The following is a 2,317-nucleotide window of genomic DNA, read 5'->3' on the forward strand; positions in this document are numbered from 1 at the left end:
CCGCCCGTCCGTCTGACTGTCTCTGCTGGAGGAATGCATCCCATTTGTCGCGGTATAGACGCGGTTTACGTTTGTGATCACTCGCTCCGCGCGGGCTCCTTCTCTTTTTGTAGGTTCCCCCTTGTCTCCCCCTCCTCTCTCCCTCTCTCTCTCTCTCTCTCTCTCTCTCTCTCTCTCACTCACTCTCGCAGACTGTCTCCGTCTCTCGGGCCGCATCCACCCATCCACCGCGTCGATCATTAATTAGTACAGTCCGAGCGACAAGTAATTCATTCACTCGGGTGTTCTGGGTCAGGGCGCACCGTCCTGCGGGGCGTATGGTGCGGGGTGGGGCGGGGGCGGTGGGCGTTCTGTTTTACTCCAGGTATGGGCGCAGCCTGTGAGAACGGAAGCGGTCATAGGAAGGCAAGCCGCGCCCGCCTCGCCCCGCCCTCCGGCTAAGGCGAGGTTGATGCACCGTATGCTTCTGGTTGAAGGTCAGTCGGGAGGTCACACCGAGAGGTCACACCGAGAGGTCACCTCGGGGGGTCACCGCGCGCCGTATCGTGTCCTCACCTGGATAACCCTCATGGGCAGTCCCGTCTCCTTGGCGAGCTGCTCCCGGATGTGCCTGGTGGGCTTGGGCGTTTGCGAGAAGGCCGTCTTGAGGATGTCGAGCTGCTTGGCCTTGATGGTGGTCCTCGGCCCCCGCCGCTTGGACCCCGAGTTGCCGTCGTCCGGACTCTTGTTCTCCGTCTGCGAGTCCCGGGTCTCCGGGTCGCCGTCCAGCGAACCTAACAGGCAAAAAAATAAACAAAATATTAAAAAACATGAAACAAGGCGTTCGTCAGCCACCCGATAAAGACAACATGATTAAAAGACCCTTCCACCTTCCCGCCCCAGTCGCAGCTCCCCCCCTCTGCTCCCCCGGGGCCCGGCAGGCTTGGCCCGCCGGCCGGTCGGGTCGGCCCGAAGGATCATCCCACAAAGACAACATTGATCCACAATAGGCGCGGCGAATCCTTTCTCCACGCCGAGCCGAGCCGTCGCCGGGGCGCCTCGTGAATACGGGAACAGGTTCAGTGACTCTATCGCGACCAGGGCGACCAAGACGCGCTCTCACACACATACAGCAGCTCTCTCTCTCTCTCTCTCTCTCTCTCTCTCTCTCTCTCTCTCTCTCCCTCTCTCTCGGATAATAAATTTCCACGGCGATTAAACGAAATAAAAACGGGCGCCATCGCGACAAGATGCCGCGCTTTCGCACCTTGTCGCCGCGTCGAGTGGCGCAGCGGGGCGGGTCCTCCTGACCGCTCACTCTGCTCGCTCGCCGGGCTCCCGGTCTGTCTGGACCAAGCGAGCAGACCCGCGAGGCGGCCCCGCCGGGACCCCGGGCCGGCCACGAGGTCCCCGCACGCCAGCGAGCCAGCAGCAGAGGCCGCCGCGACCGGGCAGGAGAGGTGTGCGGAAACGACGCGCACAATTTACGTGGCCGTAAATGCCAGGCCCGTGTAATGCCGTTGAGGTCGGCGACGACGACGGAGTGGCGCGGCGGCGGCGGCGCGCGGGGGAAGACCAAAGCCGCCTCGCTATCCGGCCCAACTCGTATTAACACATGTTTTTGTACGGCGCGGACCGTAAAACAGAGCGGCCAGGGGCCCCGCGTCCCTCCAGCCTCCACGTCGTCGCGGACCTGCCTCAACGACGCGCCGGGCCGACGATATATATATATATATATAACCTGCCTCAACGACGCGCCGGGCCATCATATGCGGTGTGGGATTTCTGCACCGCGCCGCGCTCCGGAAAAAATATATATAACGCGCTGCACTCGCGAAGACCGCACATCGAGAAAAAGGCCTCCGCCGCGTCATCATACCCTGACCGTCATACACGTCAGGTTAGGAATATCGATGGCCCCCCTGCGCGCCCCCGCCACGCCCCGCAAGCACAGCGCGCTCGTCGAAAATTAATCTTCATGGGTCTTCGGGTGTACGTGAACTGTTCGTGAGTCAAACTGGTCGTGGGGAACTCGTCGTGGGGAACTGATCGTCACCAATAGATGGCGCTAGTGTTGCACGTGTGTGTTCCCGCCAAACGAGCAACTGGTTGACCGCAGGTCTAGAAGGCATTGAACAGTAAACTCTCATACTCTCATTCACTTTAGGTAAAACGTAAATTATCATCCCAGCTTTTTTGTTATCCCAAAACATCCAGAATGAGGTCGATTGAGCATGTTGTGGTATGTAGGTAGTAACTTAACAAGCGAAATACGGTACGCCATCTCTGCCTAACAATTCTATTCGTTTGTTGTTCATTTAAATTTTTCATACAACAG

General features: G+C 59.2%; 1 protein-coding gene across 1 annotated transcript in view; it reads right to left on the bottom strand.

The window, feature by feature from the left end:
• LOC113213331 (LIM/homeobox protein Lhx1) overlaps positions 1 to 2,317 on the bottom strand; it is a 53,673-nt gene that overhangs the window by 25,460 nt on the left and 25,896 nt on the right. The window contains exon 4 of the mRNA XM_052266368.1: positions 556 to 773. Coding sequence (XP_052122328.1) covers positions 556 to 773 — 218 coding nt within the window. The remainder of the gene's footprint in view (positions 1 to 555; positions 774 to 2,317) is intronic.

The sequence above is a fragment of the Frankliniella occidentalis genome, unplaced genomic scaffold, assembly GCF_000697945.3.
Source record: "Frankliniella occidentalis isolate FOCC.00 unplaced genomic scaffold, Focc_3.1 Scaffold38, whole genome shotgun sequence".
Lineage (NCBI taxonomy): Eukaryota > Metazoa > Arthropoda > Insecta > Thysanoptera > Thripidae > Frankliniella > Frankliniella occidentalis.